The sequence below is a fragment of the Indicator indicator genome, chromosome 6 (genome assembly GCF_027791375.1).
Source record: "Indicator indicator isolate 239-I01 chromosome 6, UM_Iind_1.1, whole genome shotgun sequence".
In the NCBI taxonomy this organism is placed as follows: Eukaryota; Metazoa; Chordata; class Aves; order Piciformes; family Indicatoridae; genus Indicator; species Indicator indicator.
The window spans coordinates 33,572,450-33,597,553 of record NC_072015.1 but is presented as its reverse complement, the minus strand read 5'-3'; the positions used below and the strand labels follow the sequence as shown (position 1 = coordinate 33,597,553).

The following is a 25,104-nucleotide window of genomic DNA, read 5'->3' as shown; positions in this document are numbered from 1 at the left end:
ATCTTTTAGATGTTTTAATTTGCTCTACCTTCAACAGCTCTGTAATCAGGAGCTCTCAATTAGTTTAGAAATATAATGTCATCAAAATGTTGTTTCAACAAGCAGTCCTCAGCTGCAGCTCTTCTGCACTGCTGCAGAGAAGACATTACTGTCTAGCTTCTGTTTGGAACTACAAAGAATGATTGTTGAGGTCTGGTTAACAGTGAATGTACTCATGAGCAGAAAAATCAAACAGGATATTACCAAAACCCTGAAATTGCCTTTTCACCTCTAGAAATAGTTACTCAGTGCTGGAGTAGCTTAGCTTAAGTTAGGTATCATCTCTGATATGGACCCAAGAAACTGATATGAAGAAAACTGAGGCTAATATTAGTATTTCCTACAATGCAAGTATTCTACAAAGTCAATGTTCAGTCTCAAAGACTTTTAAATGGATTTCCTTCCAGAAAAGGACAAAAAAAAAAAAAAAAGAGAAAAATAGGATTTGTAACGTTCATCAAATCATGAAAAATACACACTTTAACAAAATAAATTTAGAGTTGTCAGTCAGACTTCAAAGTCTGATGCTATGCCTTAGAGACAAAAGATTATATATAGACTTCCCACTGTATCTGTATCACAAAAATTGTATTAGACAAGGTAGCTTATTTTACAGCAAAGAGCAAAGAAAGAAAGAAACTGTTTTGCATGCAATAAATAATACCTATTTCATACAGCATTAAGACTTCTACAAAGTCCTTAATTTCTTCTTAAAAAGAAAGGTGCAACATGACAGCAAGATATTCTAAAACAAATTATTGCAGGAGCTGAGAGTTAATGACATTTAAACTGTACCTGTGAGAGAAAAGAGTCCTAGAGAGGCTAAGGACAGCTAAATGCTGAAGACAGCCACGAAGAAGGGCTCCACATACCTAGTTTAAACAGAGAAACCTGATATTACTTAATGTGTACCCAGAAAAATAACTGAGGATAGAAGGTAGGGAGTTTGCTTGGTATTTGAACCTCCACAAAAAACACCATTACCATATCCAGCGCACACTCCGTGTTGGATAAATCCAGATGAACAAGGGCGTTTGGCTGGGCCAGAAAATTGTACAAGCTCTGTAATTAATGGAGAGAGAAAAAAAATTATCCATGTTAATTTTTATATTATGACACTAATTACTGAAGTTCTACTTCTCATTACTTTTCAGTCTTTAAAACTGCACTGCAAGAGCTGTGTCTGAAGCTTCTTCTCCCCTAATCAATACAACCTCTTTTACTTTTGAAGGCTATCATTTTTTAAAATAGCTGGGAGAAAGCAGTGCTCAGATTCATTTACCAAACAATGCATTAAGTCTCGAGTTACCTTGCAATTTACTTCCACAGCAAATGATAATTAATTTAGTTAGAAATAACTGGGAATGTCACATAGATTGCTGTTACATTTCAGAAAGGCTAATTGGTTTGTACGTTTAAGCTAGCCCCTTAAAAGCATGAGGGAAGCAACTAATTTGTGTCTGAAGGTTATTAGTATCAGCAGTGCATTAGATGTTTAAGGAAGAATACAGAACAGCTATGAAGATTTTAATATTGATGGCTTCTGTACTTCATAGGATATGTCCTGTAAATGTTAGTGTATGCAAAACTTCTTACTCTATGCTGGTTTATTTTGGGGCTTTTTTGAGTCTCAGAGTGCAGCACAGAAAAGATAAAAGTATGACCTAATTCACAAAAATGTGGAATGTTTGACTCTACATGAAATCCAGCCAAACACAGAGTGTTCAGCATTTCTAAAATAGATACAGCTTTCTAAAAAATAGGTCATTTAGCCCCTCTACTTACAGTGCAGGGAAGGTCTCGTGATTTAAAAATACCTGTATTTTTACTAGGGATAAAATTAACTACTAAATAACAGGATTTCCTTATTCCTGTTGGAAAACTGTTCCACTGATTAAGAGATCTCACTGTTAATAATCTTGAATTGTATCTCTTCCTCTGACAGGCTAATAAAAGCTCCCCCAGCTTTTGTATTTATGTCCCTTAAAATACATTGGACAGGTAGACATCGGATTTCTTTAAGCATTGCCTATCAAAGTTGTACATTTCATTTTACTCTCAGTTTTTATGTTATGTGCTTTGTTATTCTCCCAAAGAGTAATTCACTGTGTCTTTATTTACATTTAACTGTTTGCTACCTTTCAAATCCTCATCCCACTGAAACTCTCACCTCTTCTATCTGAAAAGACTAGGTTTTTGAATGTGCTGGTGACACTGAAACTAGTAAGACATTTGAGAAAAAGTCACAGCCATGTCTGACTCCACTTTCAATGATAGGATTAGATGATTCCAGTGTTGCATATTTTAAAGAATTCAAAACCTGACACATGCACACAACTTTGATGTGAAAGAGAAATACAGATTTAACAATCAAAAAAGTCAATATATACAAATTAAGAACTAAGCTGATTTTGTTATGAAGCAAAATCGACCTGCAACTCTAGGGCAATTGATACACTAAACAAAATAATTTTTAAAATAATTACAGTCTTCAAAGAATCATGAGCATCAACAGTGTGTGTCAAGGAGGTGCATAAATTTATTTATACAATCAAAAACAATGAAAATCAGAAATTAAGTCTCTCCAAGTCAAAAGAAATAATTTTTTCCAACCTTCAAAAAAAAAATCCTAATACAGTTATCATCAAAAATATGATGAGTTTTCTCAAATTGTGTTGTGTTACTTTCAAATAGAACTCAGGGAACATAATAAGGCCACTGAAACAGGTGGTGCACTCGCAGCTTTCTCATTTGTCATTAGAAGCCATGGATTAAAAGCATGAACTAAAATTATGTCATTTGGGCAATTCAATTCTCTGGCCATACACTGAAGAGCAGAGATCAAAACATTGTCTTCTAAACAAAGTGGCCTTGCCTTTCAACGTCTTTGTCAGTGACACAGACCACGGGATTGCTGATGACACCAAGCAGTCAACAAGCAGGAGGGGAAGGGATGCCATCCAGAGGGACCGTGACAGGCTGGCAATGTGGGTCCATGCCAACCTCAAGAAGTTCAACAAGGCAAAAAGTGTAAGTTCCTGCACCTGGGTCAAGCCAATCCCAAGCACAAATACAAACTGAGTGATGAGTGGATTGAGAGCAGCCCTGCAAAGTAAGACCTGGGGGTGCTGGTTGATGAGGCACTTCACATGAGCCCTCAATGTGTGCTGGCAGCCGAAAAAGTCAACTGTACCCTGGGCTACATTGAAAGATGTGCAGCCAGAAGGTGAAGGGAGGTGATTCTGCCCCTCCACTCTGCTCTTCTGAGACCCCCACCTGGAGTATTGTGTTTAGCGTTGGAGCCCCCAACATAAGAAGGATATGGATCTCTTGGACAGGGTGCAGAGGACGGCTGGAGCACCTCTACTTCAAGGACATGTTGACAGAGTTGGGTTTGTTCAGCCTGGAGAAGAGAAGGCTCCAGGGAGACCTTATAGGGGCCTTCCAGTACATGAAGGGGGCCTACAGGAAAGCTGGAGAGGGACTTTTTATAAGGGCATGTGGTGACAGGATAAGGGACAATGGTTTTAAACTAGAGCATGGTAAATTTATATTAGAGGTTCTTTATTATGAGAGTGGTGAGACACTAAACCAGACAGCCCAGAGAAGTTGTGGACACCTCATTCCTGGAAGCGTTTAAGAGCAGGCTGGATGAGGCTTCAAGCAACCTGGTCTATAGGGAGGTATCCCTGACCAGGGCAGTGGGGGTTGGAACTAGACAACCTTTAAGGTCCCCTCCAGCTCAAGCCTTTCTGTGATTCTTTTAACAATTAATTAAAAACATCCATTCCTTAACTCTCAAATGAGAAGAAAGTGCTTACTGAGAGATCATCGCCGCGGAGCGCGTTCCCTGAGAGGTCAAGATAGACGAGCGTGTTTGCGATCAGCGAGTTGGCACTCAGTGACTGGGAAAGGCTATTCACCCCTGCCAAAAAAAATTACAATGTCAATGCTCAACTCTCTTGACTCTAGACAGAGCTGCTCCAGTCCTTGCGAGTGCGCCACTTCATCGAACACAGACGTACTACAGCAGAGGAATACAGACCACTAGGGACATGCAAGACCTTTCTCTGCCACAACCAGCCCAGTTTTGCCTGGACTGTGTTCCACCAGCTGTCCTTAAGGAGCCAGAGGGTGTTACAGGTCTGTGGCAGGTGCAACCATCCAGACAGACAAAACCCTGACAAAATCCTAACAGCGACACAAAACCCTGACAAACATCTGAGGAAGGCAAGCCTTTGTCAGAGACTGATGAACAGCTTGGTGCCTCAGAGTCCAGACCCTCAGGCTGCCTTTATCATGGGCTTGCCCTCAACTAATTGAGTTCAGACTCAACTAGGGTATAAATGGAGCCCCAGCAGAGATCCATTTTGAGTTGATTCCCTTGCAGTCCTGAAGCCTCCCCTTAGATTGGGATGCCATCTGAGGATACCTCCACAATTGGGTGAGTCCTCACCCCCAATCTGGTGAGTGCACATTGCCTCTGGATATGCCCTTGAGTAAATCCTCACCCCTCTTTTATGAGAAATATTAATGTGCACGCACATTTTGGTTCATCTTTCTAGAAAGAATACTCTTTAAATGCTTAGGAATTAGTTGTGTAGTAGTATTTTCACAATTGACATCCAAATTTGTAATTTAATTTTGTCAGAAGGAGTACCAAGTAATTCTGCTTACAATAAATCTATATTTTGGGTAGTTACTGCTGCCTAAATTGTTTTGTGGGTGCCTCCATGACAAAGTACCAGATCCTGGGAAGAAGTCTTTTTGCCAGGCCTACAGCAACTTTAACAGTGCAACCCCATTCTGAAATGTATTTTTAAAACCCTTTACTCCATAATGTTAAGTCAGTGTCTTCCTGCAAACAACAATATTTAGATAAAAGTATCTGTGAAACACCAAGTATATAAACAGTTACAACTGACAGAACTTCAAAAGCAACTGATAAGACCTGGAAATTAAAAATATTTCAATTAACATATTTACCTGTAATTCCAGAAAAATAGTTAGTCAATTAAAATAACAGGAAACGCATAAAGAATTCTCAGTTTCTTATCAGGACAAATACATATTTTTCACATTAAAATTAAAAAGCTCACATTGGGAACAAACCAGTCAGAACTTTCTTCCTCCAAAATTCTTCAGTTTTTCCAAACATAAATCAGGATATGGCTACTTCTAACTCCTTCAAATCTAACTTTCACTTGAGAGCTCTTATTACCAACTTCTTAATTCATTGTAAATAGCTATTGCTGCCTTTCAAGCACTATGTGTGTGTTCCTGACATACATAAGCATCACTGTGTGCTTTAGTAGCTGCAGTTTGGGTTTTTTTTGGCAAGTGCCTGGCAAAAGCCATGAAGTAGGCAGGTTCTCTGCTCTGATAGACAATACTGGGCAATTTCTCAAAGCTACTGGTCAGTGAAAACGAAGTAGCATTCAGTGGATGGAACACGTCCATTCTTCTCTTAAAAACTATTACACAATGGATTTACTAGTGAGGATGTGGAGAAAGCAGCTAGCAAGCCACCAGAGACCAAAATACCCCCCATCAGTGCTTTAGTTTTCCAAGCTTCCAAACTTTATGAACGTCTCCCATGTTAGTAGCATGGCTCTTGGCTTCAGGAGGCTTTTGATACTAAAAAAATTGAAGCACAGAGACATCTTTGCCAAGTCTCAAAAACATTTCCATTTAGTTTTATTTTAGTTTAGTTTTCATTTTATCTTAACATTGCATTCTTGGATCCACACCCTATCTATAAAGGAAAATTGCAAATGAATACTTGTTGAAACCTTGAAAGGTCTAAAAGCTCTATTTAACCACCAGAGCTTGTAACTCTGGGTTCACTCTAGTGAGTCTTTTCACCACTCTTTATAAACAACAAGAAGTAGAACTGAATGTATTGTATTGTCAACAATTCAGCATATGCTAACAGGAACCAACTCTAGGAATTCAGGAGCAGGGTCTAAATTTGGGGAACAAGAACAACTATCAAACAATCTGTAACACTGCTGCTTGTTTCATGTTTTAAAAAGGGCCAAATGCTCAAAATCAACCACCTAAGTGAAGGCAAACAATGTGAGTGAGGGGTTTTATACATTAGCCTTTGCCTTGGGCTCAGAAAAGCAAGCCCTACCTTTGAACTGACTAGAATTGTCCATTTAACTAGAATCTTCAAATCAATAAATCTCTATTTGAACTTCACCTACCTCATGGTATAGTCTAACAGTAATCTCACTTTCATTTGCAGACAATCTTTTATGCTCTTTTACCACTCTAGGAAGGCACAGAGTGTTAATAGCCCCAGGAACTTTGAGACACAATATTTGAAGAAAGATCAGCTGGGAAGTTACCATTTGAACTTCACTTCTCAATTTTAGAAACTCTTCTCAAATAGAAAATGTTTTTTAAGTAAGGTCAAAACCAGTGAGTGACAGTCCAGAATTTCTGAAAGTGAAAAGCTCAAAATAAATTAGAACAACAGTAATATTAATAACAACAAATTTTAAAGGCTGGGAGGGAAACCAAAAGAAAACAAAAATCCCAACAACAACCAAAAAAAAAAAAAGGCCAAAAAAAATAATATCTTGTAGTCTACTGAATCCAAGATCCAAGGTCTCCTTTAGAGTTTGCCTGTATTAAATATAACAAGTTCAAAAACAGAGACCCAAGTTAAAATCAATTCAGTACTGGCTTCTTAAGTTAAACTGGCTAAGACAGCCTCTTGAGTTGTCTGCAAAGCTGTCTTGAGTTTCTTCAGGTCCAGAAGAAAACGACAATTTCAATTTTCAGATATCACATATACTTTAAGAAATCCTGAGGAGCTGCCATTAGACAATATTATCAGTGATATGATACTCTCTGGAGAAGAGATAGGTATTGCAATGTGGTCTGGTCTAGGACTCACACGAGGTCAGTATTAGACATGCTGGAAAACATGTTCAGTTTCTGTTTAAAGACTGACTTTAAAAAGTGTGTTAAAAAATGTCTGAATTCTTTTCATGACCTAAGAGTTGTTTTTTACTGACAAGAGTTTTGAGAATTAATTCCTTCTTTATGAAGACAGAATCGTAGCTAGTGTTGTCTTGACTCAGCTATCACAGAATCATAGCATGGCTTGAGTTGGAAGGGACATTCTAGTCCAACACTTCCACTAGATTAGGTTGCTCATAGTCCCATCCAACCTGACCCTGAATGTACCCAAGAATGGGACATCTACCACCTCTGTGGGCAACCCATTCCAGTGTTTCATCATCCTCACATTTCTTCCTTGTATCTAGTCTAAACCTCCCCTCTTGTAGTTTAAAAACCATCACCCCTTGTTCTATCTCACCAGGCCCTGATAAAAATATTGACCCCCATCTTCCTTGCAGGTCTAGAAAGGCCACAATAAGGTCTCTCACAAGCACTTGCTGAAATCACTCAGATCACATAAGGAAAAGCACATAACAGAACTGTATTAATTTGTCAAATTGCCAAACATCAAATTTCAAGAGTACATGTAAGGTTAGCCAAGATTCTTAATCAATTAGTTGTCACCAAAAATGCAATTAGCAGTTGAAAAAACCCAAACAAATCCAGAGTTTAATAAAGTCTTTTCAATGAAAATTATGATTGAATAAATTTGGGTTAGTGTTTATTACTATATACTTAAGCATAACAAGAGCTACAGACACTCATAAAACCAAAAACAAGCAAGCAAAAAAAAAACTCCAAACAAAACAAACAAATAGACAAAACAATAAAAAAAAAAATACCTAAAGACCCCCACCCACATTCCTGCAGGACAATCCTTAAAGCTCAACAGAACACAGAATCTGCACAAAGCAATAATTAAAAAAATGAAAGAGCATGGCTCCTGTCTGTTGTCACCTAATGTCCTTCATAGACCAGAAGTCACTCCCCATTTCCATGTCATCAACTTCTGCAAAAAAGCTGCAATAACGTCAGTGCACATTTTCTATTTTAACACTCATGCTCTATAGAGGAGACCCTGGGTCTGTTTCTAAGAGGTCACTGCATCTCTTTGTAAAACAGCCATGCAAAAAGTCTTGAAAGCTTTTCACTTGTGTCAGTACTGCTGTTGCTTTTAAAATATACATACATTTCAATTATGATATCAAACTGGAAATTTGTAAACTATGAAATAAATAATTCTCTACTTTGATCAAACCACTTAATAGCCACTCTCACAACATTTGGTTTCATAAAACAATTATGTGCAAACCATTCAGAAAATGTTCCATTTTTGCTTCAGACATCTTACGGAAGCTCACATGGAATGTATCATTTATGTCAATTCTAAATTCAGTCTTTCTTACAACACAGGTTCAAGCTCAAAGCTTACAGAAGACAGTTCAGAGTTTTTCAGAGTGCTGAAGGGGACAGAACTCAGCCCATGGTTCAGCAATCCAGGATTTCATAAAAGTAGCTGTGCTGTTGAGAATACACATGTAAATCATTGGCAAAATTAATTACATCATAGTCTTACATCATAATTACATCATAGGTTACAAAAGGTATTATTAAGATGGAAAACTGAAACTTCTAGAACAGGAAAAGCAGCCAACTTATAAGGCATACCTTTAGGTGACAAGGAGGTTTTAGATAAATTTAAATGTTTCAGTCCCTTTGGAAGTTTGGCGAACTGGATGCTCAAAGATGACACACCTGTTGGGGGAGCACAGAGGAAAATTGATGTTTTCAGATTAACTGTGATCTCAGGTTTTTCCAGGAACCACACCATGAGCGAACTGCACTGGTAGATCTACACGAGGACCTGAGCTCATTGTGGGGGTGAGCCCAATATTTCTCTGTCTTTTTATGACCATAAAATTGTTGAAATGACTGATATAGCCAAGATATGTACTTTGCTATCCACTGAACAGATAAGGAGTTTTGCTATTAATGGTCACTGAGCCACCTTAATTAGTTTAAAGCTATGAAATACACACATGCTTTTGAGAAGGAGTTAAAGGGAAGATATTACATATATTGAATAGTCAGCACTTGGGAAATCTGGAAGCTTTATGGTTCAGAAAAAAACAAAACCAAAAACAAACAAACAAACAAAAAGCAAACCCAAACATCTGCCCCCTCACCCCTACAAACCAAAAGCAACCCACCAACAAACCAACATAAACAAACCACAACATAAAAAGTACTTCATGTGAAACTTGAAACTAGTTTTATTTTCTTTTAAAAGAAGGGTTTTCAAGACAAGAGAGTCACACAGATTGGTTAATGCTGCTCTCATTTTCTGTGGTAAACCCTAGGAGCCTGAAGCCTCCACCAAACCTTAATGCCCACCTAATTCTTTTACAGTAGACTGCATGGTTACCAGCCAGACATAGGCTGGGAAATGCTACAACCACTTACAATCTCAAACAGTAAAAACCTGTTAAGATGCCAACACAGATTGGACTATATCAGCACAAATACATCCAAAGAAAAAGAAAAAAACCCCACTTTTCATTTAAGTCCTTTCTCTGTGCACCTCAAGTTCCATACTCCATAAATTTAATCCTCCCCATTAAAACAAAAGATTTCAATTTGATTAAGAGGGCACATCCTAAATAACAATGGAACCAATTCATGAAATATTTATTACAGGAATAAATCAACACAGAAAATCCAACTCCAGGCTTAACCTCAGGTGTGAAATATAGTTCTCTACAGCAACTCAAAGAGAAAAGGGCAAAGAGGAAGAGGGTAAACCCTTTTACTTGATTCAAAATACAGTAAATGAAAAGTTGATATTGAGGACATAACCAGGTGGATAGGTGATGGCAGAGCAGTGGATGTGGTTTATCTTGATTTCATTAAAGCATTTGACACCATCTCCCACAGCATCCTCCCAGCAAAACTGAGTGGTCTGGAGGATCAGGTAGTGAGATGGATTGTGAAGTGGTTGAAGAAAGAAGTCAGAGAGTTACGGTCAATGGGGCAGAGTCTAATTGGAGGCGTTTCAGGGGTCAGTCCTGGGACCAGTGCTATTCAGTACATTCACTGATGATCTGGATGAGGGCACAGAGTGCACTGTCAGCGATTTTGCTGATAACACAAAACTGGACAGAGTGGCTGACACATCAGAAGGTTGTGCTGCCATTCAGCAAGACTTAGACAAGTTGGAGAGTTGGGCAGAGAGAAATTTAATCAAATGCAACAAGTGCAAGTGCAGAGTCTTGCACCTGGGAAAGAACAATATACCAGTATAGGTTGGGGACAGACTGCTGGAGAGCAGAGAAGGGGAAAAGGACCTGGGGGTCCTAGTGGATGGGAGGTTGACCATGAGCCAGCGATGTGCTCTTGTGGCCAAGAAAGCCAATGCCATTCTGGGGTGGATTAGAAGGGGTGTGGCAAGAGAGGTTCTCCTCCCCCTCTACTATGCCCTGGTGAGGCCACATCTCGACTATGGTATCCAGTTCTGAGCCCCTCAGTTCAAGAAGGACAGGGAACTGCCTGAAAGTACAGCACAGAGCTACAAAAATGACGAGGGGAGTGGAACATAGAATCATAGAATCAGTCAGGGTTGGAAGGGACCACAAGGATCATCTAGTTCCAACCCCCCTGCCATAGCCAGGGACACCTCACACTACATCAGGCTGGCCAGAGCCTCATCCAGCTTGGCCTTAAACACCTCCAGGGACGGGGCCCCAACCGCCTCCCTGGACAACTCATTCCAGACTCTCACCACTCTCATGGGGAAGAACTTCTTCCTCACATCCAGCCTGAATCTCCCCACTTCCAGCTTTATTCCATTCCCCCGAGTCCTATCACTACCTGATAGCCTAAAAAAGTCCCTCCCCAGCTTTCTTGTAGGCCCCCTTCAGATATTGAAAGGCCACAATAAGGTCACCTTGGAGCCTTCTCTTCTCCGGACTGAACATCTCCCTTATGAGGAGAGACTGAGGGAGCTGGGTCACTTTAGCTTGGAGAAAAGGAGACTCAGGGGTGACCTCATTCATGTTTATAAATATGTAAAGGGTGAGTGCCAAGAGGATGGAGCCAGGCTCTTCTTGGTGATGCCCAATGACAGAACAAGGGACAATGGGTGGAAGCTGAGGCATAGGAAGTTCCATGGAAACATTGAAAATATTTTCACTGTGAGGGTGACAGAACACTGGAACAGGCTACCCAGGGGGGTTATAGAGTCTCCTTCTCTGGAGATATTTAAGACCCACCTGGATGAGTTCCTGCGTAATCTGGTATAGGTGATCCTGTTCTGGCAGGGGGGTTGGACTGTATGATCTTTGAAGGTCCCTTCCAGCCCCTAACATTCTGTGATTCTCCACATATGCAGACATGAAAGAGTCCACTAGTATGTCACATACATGGTTACTTTCTTTTATCATGTTTTACTCATCATTGCTAACGAAATAGCAGCCACCTTGCAGATACTGTTGCAGGTGGTTTTTTTTAATGCTCTCTGTGAAAGCGTGTTGTGCAATGCCCACACAGCCCAAAACAACACACTGCACTTTACTTATACTGCCAAAATGTTAGACCATGACACCTTAGCATCATTTATTTTAAAGCACAATAACTGGATGTCTTCACCAACTTTGGGCAAGAACAAATCAACTCACATTAATAGGATTTTCTTTCATATGTCTAGTATTGAAAAGTAAATTAAAACCCAGTTCTCTCTAAGGTCCTCTGAAGCAGGAGGCTCAATCTATCTTAAATCCATATTCTGTAGCCAGCTGTTCATATTTGTTACACTGATTTAGTCCCAAAGCTTCTCTACTTTCAAAGTAGAATTATGCTGGCAAAAGAGGTGAAAAAGGAGTACAATCAGAATCATTTAGGATACCACAAATGTAATTTTATTGTGAAGTATCTTAAAATGTGCAGCAAGAAATTTTACCTGTCCATCTTTGCATTTAGCTAACAATCTGCTTATCACTCTAGCCAAGCTGAATAATTGTAATGTCTTAATAGCAATGGGGTTAAGGTTCCACCCAGATATAAAATAGAGGAATTGTGTACAGAAAATAAAAAGTGCTTCTGGTCACTCGGGCCCTTGAGCACTCTTAAAGACATTAATTTTTGCTTACCTTGTAACAGAGATGAGAGCTCCAATGGCAGAAATAGAGTTAACTGCACCTAGGCACACAGTTGTGAATTTGAGTATTTCTAGGCTTCTGTATGTTTGCACTATGTTTTAACAAAATATGAGATTAAATTGTGATCCTAGTAGAGCCAGAAGCGGAACTCCCATCACTTTAGCATGGCTCAATTTTAAAGCCAAGATTGACAATAAACTTTCCAGGTATTAGTCTCACAAATATTGACAGTACTATAAAGCCAAATCAATCACAAATTAAGACACTGGTCTCAGTGTAGATCACACCACATAAACAGTGCTTTGCATCTGAACTGAAGCCAAGTCCTATGCCATAGCTAAACTAAACACACTTCCCATGTTACTGGAATACAGATAGTTGCATTAATGGAATAATGTCTTTACTTACTGGTACTCAATAATATATTAAAAGCCTAGGGTGGCTTTTTGTTCAAAAAAGGCACAACAACACATTCTTCCCCATAATCACACAACTCTGTTATTTCCCTTATAATAGCAAAATAATATGGTTAAATTTCCAGTTCCTGCAGGTGATTTTTCAAGAGAGTTCTCCCAAAATTCATGTTTACATGAATCTTCATGTGCCAGCTTTTGCTTGGGAAATGCTTATCCCTTCAGTGTAATAAAGTCAAATATACCTTCCACTCAGTGACTATCAGATCACAGGACACATAATTCTTTCTCAGACTGAAAAGCTGGAATATTTGCACCTTGCAATTATAGTTAATTCCCCTTTAACTTATCTAATTCTCTAATGAAAAAGGTCAAATCTTAATTGCACACGGGATAGAAGAGACTGAGATAATGAAAAAAAGAACCCAAACCAACTAGTAATTTCTCCAACTTGCAGTTGGAGTTGCATTTCATTTTTATCTTTCATGTGGTTACTCCAGAATGGCTTGAATCCTTAGCCAAAGTACTGCTGCACTGAAAGATATCTACCAAATATTTGATCATTTGTTTTGTTTTCAAAATAAAATGAAACAAAACCTAAACAAACTTCCCCAAATAAAATAAAACAAAAAAAAAATCCCCAAAACATGGTCACTTTATTTTAATATAACACAATCCATATACACTTCTTCAAAAGCAGAACCAATGTACACCATCCACAAGTTTGCAGATGACATCAAGCTGAGTGATGCTCTCAATATGCTAGAAGGATGATGGCATCCAGACAGACCTGGACAAGCTGGAGAGGTGGGCCCAGGTGAACCTCATGTCCAAGTTCAGGGTCCTGCACCTGGACTGGAACAATCCTTATTATCAGGCTGGAGGATGAAGTGATAGAAAGCAGCCCTACAGAAAAGGACTTGGGAGTTCTGGTGGATGAGAAGCTGGACAGGAGTCAACAGTGTGCCCTTGCAGCCCAGAAGGCAAAGCACATCCCAGGATGTATCAAAAGACGTGTGGCCAGCAGAACCAGAGAGGTGATTCTGCCACTTTACCCTGTGCTGGCAAGACCTCACCTGGAGTACCACGTCCAGGTCTGGTGCCTTTGATACAAGAAGAACATAGACATAATGGAGCAGGTCCAGATGAGCGCCATGAAAATGATCAGGGTGCTGGAACACCTCTCCTGTGAGGATAGGCTGAGGGTTGTTCAGCCTGGAGAAGAGAATACTCTAGGGACACCTAATAGTAGCTTTCTAGTACCTGAAGGAGGCCTGCAAGAAGGCTGGAAAGGGTCCGTTTACAAAGGACTATAGTGATAGGATGAGGAGGAGTGGTTTGAAATTAGAGAAGAGTAGATATAGGTTGGATGTTAGGAGGAAGTTCTCTTCCATGAGGGTAGTGGAACACTGGAACAGATAGCCCAGGGAGGTACTTGAGGTCCCATATTCGAGGTCAGGCTTGACAAGACTCTGGGCAACCTGATCTAATGGAGGATGTCCCTGCTCACTGGAGGGGAGTCAGATTAGAGGACCTTTGGAGGTCTAATCCACCCCAAACCATGCTATGATTCTATGTAACAGCCTTTTTTTCAGTTTACAACATAATTTTTTGTACAATCCAGTCAGGCCTATTGTACCTGGCAATAATAACGTTCTTCAGCAAAACATTTGCTTTCATGTGATATAGATTCCTAAGGAGGGCAAGTGATAATCAGCAGGCAAGAAGTAATTAGAAGAGCTAAAGCAATTCATGTGAACAACTTTAAATAAAAAAAGTACTCTGAACAGATTAAAAACTAAAATATTTTCATCCCGATTTCTAGTAAAAAAAAGAGATAAAAAAGAAGAAAGGGAAAAAAACCCTTCCTGTCTTTTTTCCTTAGTGAACTAGCAAGAAAGGAGAGACACCTATAAAACCGTGTTAAAAACATTGTGAGTCAGTCTGTTTGTAATCAAAATGAACAAGATTTTTCCATCTTGATTCATGACAGCCAAGAGACTGGAAAATCCCCTCCCCCACCCCCCCTCCAACGAACCAAATAAAACAAGAAAAGGTTCACTGTATAAAATTCTTATTTTCATTCTGGCCTAAGAGGAGCACAAGATAGTCTGATCCCAGAACACTGTGTGCCTGGAATGCATTAAGCGAAGCAAATGGGAATCTCACATGGCCAGTGCTGAAGGGTCAACTCCAGAGTGAAAGAATGTAACCTTATTTTAAAAATAAATGCTATGGGGAGAAAAGACAGTAGGCAAGGGAGTGGAATGACTTGATATGTACTGAAATCAGGCCTAGCAGTGCCTAGTCTGAGACAAGCTGAGCTGTTCACCTTCATTTTCTATCTCGTGGAGTCAACAGCACTTTGCTCCACAAGGATGCCAATTATGCCAGTGTGACTAAGTATTGCCAAGTACTGGCAACACAATGGACCAGCAAAGAGCTTAAAAAAGAAACAAAACAAAAGAATAGTTTCAATAATGAAATGAATATTTAATTATGGCTGAAACAAAACCACAAAACCATCAGGAAAATATAATTGAAGCAATGAAGTTGCCCCGTGTTTCATCTTTCAGCTGATGACATTGCCTTTAAAAATGCACATCATTTTATGTACTCTCTAGTCCAAAACAGTCACCATGTTCCATCTTCCATGAAAAGAAACCTCCATGAAAATGTAATGATACCTAATTAAATCCCTGGTTGATTCAAGACACTTAAATATTTCTCAGCAAGCTAATGGATATTAATAGATTAAAAAAAAAAAAGAACAATAGCAACTCCCAGTCATTTTGAACATCGGATATTTGTAAATAACAGATATAATAGCATTACACAGAGAACAATAAGCTATTATTCAGGCAAAGCCAAAGGGAGCAGCAGTAATCCCCCTATTACATTTGTAGACAGAGAAGTGCACAAATGTTACAGTACCTCTATCTTCAAGTGGATTGCTAGCAAGGTTGATCGTATGGAGTCCTGAGTTGGGATTATGGGCGAGGGCACTGGCTAGTTTCTGTGCAAAATCTCTGCAAGGAAAGAGAGGAAGAAAGAATCCTGTTATCTCCTCTACCTACAGCACATTCAGAGGCTTAAAAGCATCAAGTGATTACTAGACAGAAGTGGCCTATCTTGCTGCAGAGCAGTGACTGATTCTTCACAGTTCTAAACAATGCTTTTCTAGCTAAATTGTTATCTTACAAAGTGAGTTGTTTTATTATGAGTTTATTCTAAGACCCAAGAGACTGAAGGGCACACAATCAAAGCTCAAACTGCTTCTGATAAAGATCTGACAGTATCAAATAGGAGTTACACAGAATAACTGAAAACTCAAGCACATCTTCCATCCCCTTTATGCCACACAAATGGGATATATACATCAACTTGTGTATCACTGTCTCCTTCACTCAGAAGCAAACCCTCTCACTTGCAGCAGCTCTCTACCAACAGTCACTCAAACAGATGGGTTTTGCAGCATGATCCACTAGGTCAACAAAACAGGAGTATTTCTGACCTCAGAAAACAGCAGGAATAGCTCTTTCAAAGAACAATAGCACACCGATGAAATAGTCTTTGCCTGCTTCTTTTTACAGTGAGAAGCATCAAAGCAGGTAATGGATTGACCAGAACCCTAGCAACCCTCCCAAGAGGCACAATGGTGTATCAGTTCTACAATGCTCCCAACAGCCAGGTCAGGTAGCACAGATAGCTTTGAAGTAACTTCAACCACCTATGGTAGGTAGCTGTAGTAGCATCAGCTACCTCTGTTACAAATCCACTTGAGAGTCAAGGGGACACTGCCTCATTTGAAAGAATTTTACTCTAGCTAGGCAACCAGCACCCACAGCAGTGAAGTTCAAAGCTAGCTTGGGTTTTCCTACATGACCACACTGTCAGACTCTGGAGACACATTCCTTGCATTAAGTCAGAAGACTGTTAGCTGTTATCAGCTCCAGGGCAAATCCTCAAACCTGTCCTCCTACCTATTAGGATGCTTCCATGTATTAAGTGACTAATCCCACTGTGTGCATTTGTTAAAGTGAGACTTAATTTCAATGTTCTTACTTCACCTACGTTAGACACTGAGGCAGGAATGAAAAACATGCCTTGATTTCCTTCTCTCTTTGCCTTGAAGTACATTACCCTACTTCTTGTAGGCCAGTGGTGGAGAACTACCAGCTATGTTGCTAGAAGAGCAACATTAAGAGCAACAAAATTAACACTGCCCTCTTTCCCTGAGGCAGATCCTGCCTACCACAGAACTAGTAGATTAGTCTGTGTGCTAAGGAACTGCAGTGCAAGTAGCGTCCTCTTCCAGTATTTGGAAAAGAATGGGGATTAGACAGCAGTAACCTCAATAGCTTTTGGTTCTTTGATGTTGCAAGGTGTACTTGAGTACAGAGATGTTCAAGGAAAGTTTATTTTCCCCTTTGAAACCCCATGCTCTTAAACAGACTCCCGGGGCTAGAACAGGCTCTAGCACTGCAAATGCATGATGATGCCTTTCGGAAAAGTGTATTCTTTTCTTAAAACACAGGCAGCATGTGAATACAAGCACTCAACAGAAAGAAATTCTGGGCTTGAATCTCTGCCACCTGACAGGCCTCAGGGTATCCTGCTTTGCTACCAGCTGCTGCTGCAAGAGACTACATATCTCCTGCAGGTCCTTGGTTACATTTGCCAACACTGTGGATACTCTCCAGTGTTTCAAATGCCACTAGATGCCTGTGCTTAGGCATCTGAATCAAGCTTCTTGTGTCCAGCCAAGAAAAATGAGGTTTTGAGTCAAAAACCAAACAAAACCCCTTTTCTTCATGGTGAGTTTCCTCCTCTTCCTTTATCCCAAACAGATTCTTATCATTACAGTATACTGCCTACACCTTTAGGCTTGCTTACAAACTCAGCTCCAGCTTTTGCCACCAATACAGGCAGGATTACCAGAAGGTTTTTGGACAGCTGGGGTATGTATGAACTATGTAGCAAAAGCACAGTAAATCAGCTGCCACCAGAAAGCACTGAATTACCTATGCAGGGTGCATGGGACTCCAAGGCACATTTCAGGAAAAAATAATTCAACTTCCCCACTCCCTGTGCAGCCTCTGCCCTAAATAGAGGTACCTGGGCTCTGCACACTGAGCAGCATCCCTCAGTCTCCTTTGTCCACTCTAAGGCCTAGAATTTATTGGGGTTTTTTTGCTGCATCCTTCATGAACAGAGCATGCAGTGTAAGCCTGACACTTGTTATAAAGCATCAAACTTGCTCTGTGTGAATTGCACAGCCATGCTTGGCTGAACTTACAACATTCAAACTTGGAGGTAAAGCCCAAAAAAGACTCAGTTTAACTACATGTATGGCAAAGTAAGGATGTTTCACCAAGATTAAGAATACAATACATCTGGAAATCTTAAACAAAACAGTTCCTCAGGATCTTTCTAGATAGCATCCCTGTAACAGATGAAAAAAGAGTATGTGTATGGAAGGAACTAGCATTGTTAGGTCTAAGGACAGTCAGAGCCCACCCAGTAGGGAAGGACAAGATGCCTCATTACTGTCCAAGGACCTTTGGGTACTAGCAGCTGGCACCTCTGATGTTCCCCCTCTGTCATAGCTGGCCACTCCTTTTGGAACAGATGCAGAGGATGGTGAGGAAGGCAGTAGGGACATTCTGTCTGCCAGCTTTCATAGAGCATGCAAGGGCAACAAATACAGAATTTTTCACCAGCTCTTAAAAAAAGGCCTTTGTAGGCTGAAAAATTTGGTTTGCAGTTTCATGGAAATTAATATTCTGGTTATAATGTACAGTCCCATTCCTCTAAAACACCTCAAGGATGTAACTCTCTTCTTCAATGATTCTTCTTTCCCTGAAATCTGGATATCTTCTACCTCAGTTAACACACTTACCAAAACACCGGTGTCTGCTATATGCATTGAGGCCATCCAACATAATCTAGAATTCACCATTTAAAGGTGTCAAAGACATAGCAATGGGAATAAAATTTTCAAGAGCATATAAACTGGCACAAATCAGATTGAGGGTTTCACTTGACATCCTGCTTTCTCCTACAGCAAGTCCACACTTCCCTAGTTCTGCATCCTTATGACTTCTACTGCACAATAGCTTGCTGTTTCATCAGCTGGGAGGATGACAAGTGTTTATGGGGCCATGGCTGAGAAGATGACAAGTGTTTATGGGGCCATGGCCCAAACCAAATCTCGCAGAACTGAGTGGTTGAAGGTGGAAAGGAACAAAATCATCTTAAACTGACTCTGCTGCAGGAAGAAACATGCTGTTGAATCTGCTCAGGTTATTTCTCAAAGCATTGCTCTTGGTACTTTCCTTAACCCTGGTTTGACATTCTGTCACAGCTCATTAAGTATGACTGCTCTGTACACTGTGTGAAGGAAGACACCCAGTAACAACAGGATTTCCTCCTGGCAAGCAGATATGATAAACAGCAAAACTGACAAACGTGTCCTTGACAAAGGCAGACAGACAATGCTGATGGGAGCATACACACCAAGGCAAAACGCCAAACACTGTGCATGTAGATGGAGGCAGGAAAACCAAAGACACACGTTGATTATCTGTCAGGTCTTGTTAACACTCAAACCAGTTAATCCAACTGTGATGAGTTAGGGTAGGTGATGTGCAGAGGTAGTTGATGTGTCTTTTAATATTAATGACTGTCACTGGATTTCATGGCATATACCATAAGAAAAATGAAACTCAAATCAGGTGCTTCCGTTCGAATGATGGCTACTAAAGGCAGTGCACTAGTGAGAAGAAACTTTGTGTGTAATTCCAAACCTCACACCAAGTTTCCTGTGTCATCTAGGTGATTTTCTTTTAAAGGTATTTCAATGCAAACCCCATTTAAAAAAAAAAGAGAAAAAGACCCAAGCAGTGTATGAGGAGACAATGTAAAGTACACAAAATATTTTCCCTGTGCTTTCCCCTCTTTATTTGTAATTCATTACAGTGTTCTGCTTTTCCCACCTTTCCACTGCCTTTTTTATTACCATAAAAATTCATTAGCACTAGAGTTTATCTTGTCTGCATGGTCTTGTGTACTACTCTGACACTAAACCAAGCTACAAATACTTCCAACTGGGCTAGTTTGCAATTTGAACTCCACTTTTATTTTCTATGAAGGGAGAAAAAGCATGTAACCTATGACCACATTTAAAACACATGCAAGGATTAAATTTTACAGCTTACCTCTACGTATCTCTCTTTTAAGGCTATGGCCTTTAAACTTAATTATCTACTTTCCTGCTTCTTTAAAAAAAGTTGCTAATCTAGAAGTCCTGTTACATTTGAGCAGACTGCAGTCCACAATTAAGATAAAAACAGCTCTCTTGGGAACAAAACAATCATTCAGGATGCAATAACAGGCTTTGATAAAAAAAACCCAAACACTGGTTTTTTAAATTATAAAAAAGGTGTTCACACTTCAATTGGCAATCATATTTGGAGAGGAACAATGTGAGTTGATTTAGGGTTTATACTCTTATCCAGTCCATTTTGCTCCTCTTAATCCAACTCTCCAGGCAAGATCTTAAAAACCATCAATTTAAAGGAATTTCTAGGACATAAGCAGCCTCTGGAAAACCAGATAAAAAGCTTGTGACTACAGGCTCCTCAGAACAAGGTAGATGCAAGGTAGCACAAACTTGTTCTAGTGCTTATTCTGGCTAACACAACATCACACATCCCTTTACTAGGAGTAAGTGGTAACTAATGTGACTAATTCAAAGGAATTACTTACGTTCTAAGCCCGGCATTCTCTAATACCAGTTCCTCCAATCGATTGGACCTACTCACCACCCGCAGTATCTGCTCACAGACATCAGTGGACTGCCACAGAAAAGACAGAAGAGCATTAAAGAACAGAAATATGAAACAGTTGGTGATTGAATTATAAGCTGCACATTATAATAGGATCCAGGCCACAACCGTCTTCTTGTCATACATCAATAATAAGCAAAAATACCGGAAACATCCAAGAGAGACTCAGGTGGCAACAGAGGACTTCTGGAAAAGAAGCAAGAGGCAAACTGAAAGCAATTCACTTATGAAACAGGCCATCTAGTCATAAGGGGGTAGATCTTTTATCTTAGTAAAAACTCCAAACACTGTGAAAAAAACCTGCTCACTTAATTTTTGAAGAAATCTTGTTCATCTGCAACTAGTGCAAAGGAAAATAAAGCCTTACCAGGAACGACAGCTAAATATAAAGGAAGATGTTACTAGGCAGCCAAAAAGAACCTCCAGAAAAAAAAAAATCAGAAGGAGAAAGCACTCTAACTACAGGTCCTCCACAGACTGCTAAGGACTAGTGCTTAAGGGTCAGTGTATTTCTGCATGAATTCTACCAAACTAAATAGAAGTAGATCCCATCTCATGATCTCACTGTTGTTGGGTTCTAGAATTTGCATGGACATTTGCAAGTATCATGAACGATACACGGTAACAAAAGAGTTTGTTTGCTGTGCTCATGCAAATAGAGAGATAAAACCAAAAGCTACACAGTGAACTCTCTATCTCATTATCTTTTATTACAATCTTTTATTTAGCTTCTAGATTTAGCCTTTTTTTCTTTTTTTCCCCCCAACAACAGACCTAGTCAACGTTCATGTGATGTCCAAAGCTGAATTTCAGTCATGACCATGACGTGCTGAAACTATTCTGCTATCTGCCTTTAAAAATAGCAACGTGACATTCACACCTGGGACATCTGCCTCTCCAATGGTAGTCTGACATTTTCTAGTTTTGTTCACTGGGGTTTTTTCATCTGGTTGGTTTGGTTTTGTTTTGTTTTAATCTAAATGAATCTCTCATAAAAAGAAAAAAAACACCTGCTCTACCAAGCACAAAAATCGTATTAATCCTTTGTATAGTAAAGGTGACAGTTTTTTTCTGAAGACTGTCAACTCAGCCATCTTCCCAATTCTATCTTTGTCTTCCACATTTCGATAAATCAGAGTATTATCACAATGCTTCCACAGCACTATGACTCCAAATGGAAAGGTTCATGGACATACTATAAAAACACTATGGATGCTGTCTATCAAACACAATGTCAGAGCAGGACTCGTGAAGCACAAAGCGTTCATTGGCCTCCAGATATGTCTGACCTCATACTGACCCTCAGCAGTGCTCCTATGGCATGGGCTTACTGTCCAACAACTTACATTCTCCTAGTGGATTTGACTAAAACTGGAATGTGTGAAAGATAAAATGTTTAATTTTTTTTTCTAAAAGAACCGATGAATTTTCAGGATTGACAAAGTTTATTTGTTTTCTAGGGAAAAAAAAAAGTTCTAAGAACACCAAAAAAATGCCTTTCACATACAAATAGATAGATAATATGTCCAGTTCTCCTAAGCAAACTACACCAGCCAGTCTTCTAAATAAGCAAACTATCTCGTTTCATTGAAGCAGAAACTAATTGCATTGTACCTTTAACAATGCTTATTTTAATAGCAAACTACAACAGCATTAAAAACGCTCACAGTTTCATTCCACACATAATTTCAAGTAAGATGTCCCAGCAAGAAAGTTTTTTGCCTACTCTTCTCTCAAAAAGCACAAATGTCAGTTTCTACTGAATTTTCATGGAAAATGAAATCTGAGAAATGCAATGAGAGCACGTTCAGATAAATAAAACTGCACCAATTTAAAGATAATGAGACTCAACCTTTGTTTTTAGGGACAAAAGTTACCTGAAGCAAGTGTGAGAGTAATTTCTCAAATCACTAACTCTACCTGTGACTATAAACTTCCAAATTTGGAAGAAATAGTGCATTTTTACATATATATAAAAGTCATCCAATTACTGATTTTCTTGGCCCTGTCTTCAGTACTACTACTTGTTTAGATTTGCTCCCATTTAGCTTTTCGGAAAGAAAAATAATAAGGAAGAATATCAATGTCATACACAACTACATGCTTACTAATATACAAGGTTAGTTTCAGATAACTAGGAGGAAAAAAAAATCAAGTTGCAATGAAAATTACAAGGAAAAACCTGTTTTATATGTGAGGGGAAAAAAAAACCCAAACAAATTCCTGATACTTTGCTTCCACCTTTTGAAAGCAACTGAGATTTCTGGCTGCTTTAGTTTCCTATTTAGTCACTCAATATAGTTTAGGGGAGCTAGCAACACCTAAAAAGGTAGTTTTACAGGGTCTTGTTATTATCCAATGATGTTTTTAAACTTTATTAACTTTAGTTTTTGACAAGACCTGCTCTTGTCAGTGTTTCCATGGCATGAATTAACTATCCAACAATATAAATTTTCCTGATACAATTAAGGGGGAGGGAAAAAAAGTTCAACAGATTGCCCAGTTACACTTGCCTAATAAAGTTCACCTTCGAAAAATGTAATAGGATCCTCTAAAATAAAACACAGCCTGGTAGGAGCAAGTATACTGTTTCAATTCTTTACTTACTAATTTCAGATCCTTGGAGGACAGCTTAGTAAACCATTGATTGTATTCCAGAGCCGCAACTATAGGTATTAAGTCTCTAGAAAAAGAAAAACACTTTTTAACTGTTGGCTTTGGTGGCTGGAAACAATTTCTTAAGTGTTCTTCCATTTCTAATTCCCCCTGCTTTTGCAATGCTAATTGCCTGCTATCCCCATTACAGAAAGTTCTGCATTCTAAACAGTGAACATCACCAGCAGCTGTGTCTCTCTCATTTTAATACAAAATCCTAACTGGCCAATAGACATCCATTCTAGCATGAATTTTTAAATCAGGAATTTGTCTGGCCTGCCATTCCAACTTCAAGCACTACTTTTTCTTCAATCTGTGATATATTTAAGCTTCTGAATCACCTCTAATTATAATTTAGCACGACGCTAAAAAGCTTTTTGGCAGTCTGATGATTTAATATAATTCCATGACTGAATGCTTCTAGAGAACACCTCCTTGTCTCATCTCTACAGTTAAATTCCCCCAGGAAGCAGGAGACCTGCAAAAAGGATAATGTGACTTTCAGCACAAACCCTCTTTAATTGTAAAAGGGATTTTACAAATGAAATTCTAAATTATTCCCATTTTCTTCATGCCAAGCCTCTTAATGTGCTCTGCTCTCCCTCTGTTAAGTTTCTCCAATAACAGATGTTGATAAATGTCATGTCTGTACAGTAGCCCCCAGCAGAATCATTCATCAAGCACTCACACACCATTTAGCAGCACAGAATTTGGATCATTTTGATGTAACATATTATATACATTTAAACACAGGGACTTAACAGCTACTTAGGAAGCTCTTGGCTTTATAATGAAACAAAGACTTGCAATATACATGAAATGTTAAAGTACTGGCTTTTACAAGCCAGTCCCACCCAGGACATACACAGTTAGGCACAGATCTGCACTAAACATGCAGCATCCTTCTCCTATCTTCTTTTCCTTTTTCTTTTTCTCCATTTTTCCCTCTACAAATATTCTGACACTTCAAGGTGGTTGTTAAATACATAGGAAAGCTGAGAGACATGGCAACATTATAAGGACAAGCCTTCAGCAGGCTACATTGGGAACTGCAGTTGCTAGATTTGGAAGTACAAGCCCATCTCTAAGGTAACAGTAAGAAGGTGCAGGATTTTGCAGCAAAAGACTGAAGCCCACCAACTGCAAAGCTCATGCAAACAGATGGTTTTCACAGTCCTGCAGAGGAACTAGTGTGTGCTGCCCTTCAAGGATTAAGCTTGTTTTCCATCCTGTTCACAGCACACACCAAGTCTCATGGTGAATTAATTTCCATGGGCACATTAGACCCTTATCAGCTTCAAGAAGTATATAGACTTATTTCCATCTACCACATTGGTTTTTGTTCCTACACATGCATGCTTTATCTCCACACAAAGCAGCAACTAACTAGTGAAAGGTTGGCGCTGGGTGGGGGGCGTGTAAAAATCAGCCCGGAAATATTTTCCCCTTAGGAGTAAGGAATGTCCACATAGAGTTTGTTTCTCTTTTGCCTTCCCCTGCAACGGTAGGTAAGAAGGTAACGAATCAGTAGCTTTGATGTCCTTATTGCTAGTGCTTTCACCTTGGAAGTTGGATGAACATAGAAGTTAATTATCAGATGTAACTTTGGTTTATCTACCCGACAGTAATCAACCAGCCACAGCTGATGGTGAATGCTGCAGGGCAAACATTGGACAGGCTGATGGCACCAGCACCACACTGCTGGAGCAGCAGAGCTCTTCATGCTGTGGATCGACACCTCTAAAAGAGCAGAAGACACCATTGGCAGATGTATTTCAGCCATCAGCATCAGCACCAGTTCCTCCAAAGGAACAGAAGGACAACAATCAGGGATCACTGGCTGCAAGCATTTACACTACCAGGGAGCTGGTAAGCGAGATTGGAGGGCTGGCAAGAGCTCAGTACCTTCTAGGCAGGGGTGGCTGCAGGCAGAACCTGCCTGAGGCCACTCCTTTCTTCTCTCTCCTCCCCAGGCCTCAGTAGGAAACAGCTGAAGGGCAGGAGGTGCCCAGAGTTAGTGGAAACCATCCCACTTTCAAGGAGTTGAAAAAACATCACTGCAGCAGGACAGGAATGCTT

General features: G+C 39.6%; 1 protein-coding gene across 1 annotated transcript in view; it reads right to left on the bottom strand.

Annotated features, from left to right (window-relative positions):
- CARMIL1 (capping protein regulator and myosin 1 linker 1) overlaps positions 1-25,104 on the bottom strand; it is a 118,255-nt gene that overhangs the window by 79,545 nt on the left and 13,606 nt on the right. Inside the window, exons 8-14 of the mRNA XM_054381614.1 lie at positions 22,978-23,053; positions 20,291-20,379; positions 15,455-15,549; positions 8,623-8,709; positions 3,861-3,964; positions 1,024-1,101; positions 835-911 (exon numbers count right to left, since the gene is read on the bottom strand). Coding sequence (XP_054237589.1) covers positions 835-911; positions 1,024-1,101; positions 3,861-3,964; positions 8,623-8,709; positions 15,455-15,549; positions 20,291-20,379; positions 22,978-23,053 — 606 coding nt within the window. The remainder of the gene's footprint in view (positions 1-834; positions 912-1,023; positions 1,102-3,860; positions 3,965-8,622; positions 8,710-15,454; positions 15,550-20,290; positions 20,380-22,977; positions 23,054-25,104) is intronic.